Genomic DNA, 2,137 nt, shown 5'->3' on the forward strand with positions numbered 1-2,137 from the left:
CCCCCCCTCCCCCCACATTGGACCCCCCACCCCTGCCGCCCTCCCCCCGCGCCGACCCTGCGTTGTGCGCGCGCACCGCACTGCAGTGCGCAGAGAAGGCCCCTCGGGTCGCCCGAGACGCATGCCCCGGCCTGTCCCCTGTCGCCCCCCCCGACCCCTTCGTCCCCCACATGCACATGCACACACCCATGTCCATATCGTAAGGCGCAGGAGTGCTAAGCACGGGCGAGCCACTCCCCTCAGTGCCACCCCTCGCGCCAAGCCACTACGTTTCCCCCCACCGGTGACAATGTGTCGTTCCGTGACCTACCGCGACGAGAAATCACTGCAAACAGGACCATCACCTGCGCAGCTGCCTTGCCTAATTGTATCTCCTCGTAGCGTACGAAGTGCGTCGCCCTCGTGCCTCGTTTCGGTTCATTCGATGCTGCAGGCCAGTCGAAATTAATTCGCGCCGCGACGCTGTCAAGAGGCGGCGAGGACGCCGTCGTTTTGTTTTTTGTTTTTGACATTGCTAGGTAGGGGGAGAGAGAGAGATTTTTAGCAATACCATGTTGTGAGAGAGAACTCTTCCCCATGTCCATGTCCATGTCCATGTCCATGTCCATCTCCATGTCCATAGGGGCAGGTCCGGCCAAGCAAAAAAAGAATACACCGCTGCGGACGTCGCTGGCACTGGCACCTCCCGAGCAAGTGTCAGTCAGTGAGTGCGCGCCAGTGTCGTGAGAGGGAGCTTTGAGAGTCGCCCATTTTTAGAAGCCAACAAGAAATGTGGCACACAGAGTGATTTGGGCTCGGCAGCTTGTCGACTACCGTTGGCCTAAGCACAATATTCTCGAATATCTCCGAGAATATAGATGGTCCCGCGCACTTTCGTATTCGAGAATATTCTCGAGAATATAGATGCCCCGGCGCGGCTTTTTCTCAAGAATCTATGAGTTTTCTTCAGCCCTTGACCTTGGTTGACCTCGAGTCTCAAGATATTCTTGAATATTCTCGCCGTTACATCGCGGCGTCTAGAACGGTCTTGACTAGAGCTTCTCGAAACAGCTCTTTTGCCCCCTCAAAAGTAGGTTTTGGGTCGATGCAGACGGAAATCTTTAAGTTTTGGACGTTCCTGAGCGGTTTGGGAGCACAAACCTCTACTTTAGAGCGATTTTTGGCGTCCGCTGACCTCTCGCGTGGTGAAAATATTCTCAATATTCGAGAATATTCTCGAGAATATAGATGGTCTGGCGAGAATATAAGCAAAAGAATATAGATAGTACTTGGCGAGAAAAACGTGCTTAGGCTAAGACTACCGGCCGAAGCCAGAGAGTCGCCACCGCGAGCCCATCCGGCGCAGTTTTTCTTCTTTAGAGCACTCCACCGCCATACCGTTTTTATGGCGGATGTCCTCTGCTTAGGTTATCAACCGCGCCGGAGCACTTGGAGGACTCATTAACGTCACGCCCTGGAGGGCGTCGAATATATTTTTTGCGAAGGGCGACGACGACGACTCGCTCGACTGCGCGGGCTCGGATTGCGAATGGCTCAGGGCTGCCCTTCCTTCAAGGAGCTCGGGCTCGACCTGCGGCTGCTCAAGGCGGTCCAGAAGCTTGGCCTCGAGACACCCACGCCCGTCCAGGCCCGCTGCATCCCGCTCGCGCTCGCCGGCAAGGATGTCCTCGCAAAGGCGCCGACCGGCTCAGGAAAGACATACGCGTATGTGGTGCCGATGCTGCAAAAGGTGCTGACGCGGCAGGACGCGGCTCCGGGACCGACCCTCTCGCCCGGCGCGCTCGTCCTCGTGCCGACGCGCGAGCTGTGCCAGCAGGTCTACGGGGTGGCGCGTGGGCTGCTCGGCGCCGCCGGCGCAGGCTCAATGCGCGTCTCTCTGCTCGCCGCGGCGGCGGACGGCGCGGCGATGCGGGCGGGACGGCAGCCGGACGTGCTGGTCGCGACACCCGCGCAGCTGCTCGCCCATTTGGCGGCGGAGGGCGGCGGCGGCGGCGGCGGCGGCGGCGGCGGCGGCGGCGGCGGCGGCGGCGGCGGCGGCGGCGGCGGGACGCTGCAGCGGCTGCACACTCTGGTGCTTGCAATGAGGATCTGCTCCTCTCGTACGGCTACGGCGAGGACATGGCGGCGCTCGGGAGAA

General features: G+C 60.3%; 1 protein-coding gene across 1 annotated transcript; it reads left to right on the forward strand.

Moving 5' to 3' along the window:
• Positions 1-1,528: 1,528 nt before the first annotated feature.
• Positions 1,529-1,819, forward strand: EMIHUDRAFT_78254 (hypothetical protein; the record flags this gene model as incomplete). Its single annotated transcript, XM_005781063.1, has 1 exon — positions 1,529-1,819. A coding segment is annotated over one exon (291 nt), but the record flags the coding sequence as incomplete, so codon positions are not given.
• Between the last annotated feature and the right edge of the window lie 318 nt (positions 1,820-2,137).

This window comes from Emiliania huxleyi (genome assembly GCF_000372725.1).
Source record: "Emiliania huxleyi CCMP1516 chromosome Unknown EMIHUscaffold_2077, whole genome shotgun sequence".
Taxonomy (NCBI): domain Eukaryota; phylum Haptophyta; order Isochrysidales; family Noelaerhabdaceae; genus Emiliania; species Emiliania huxleyi.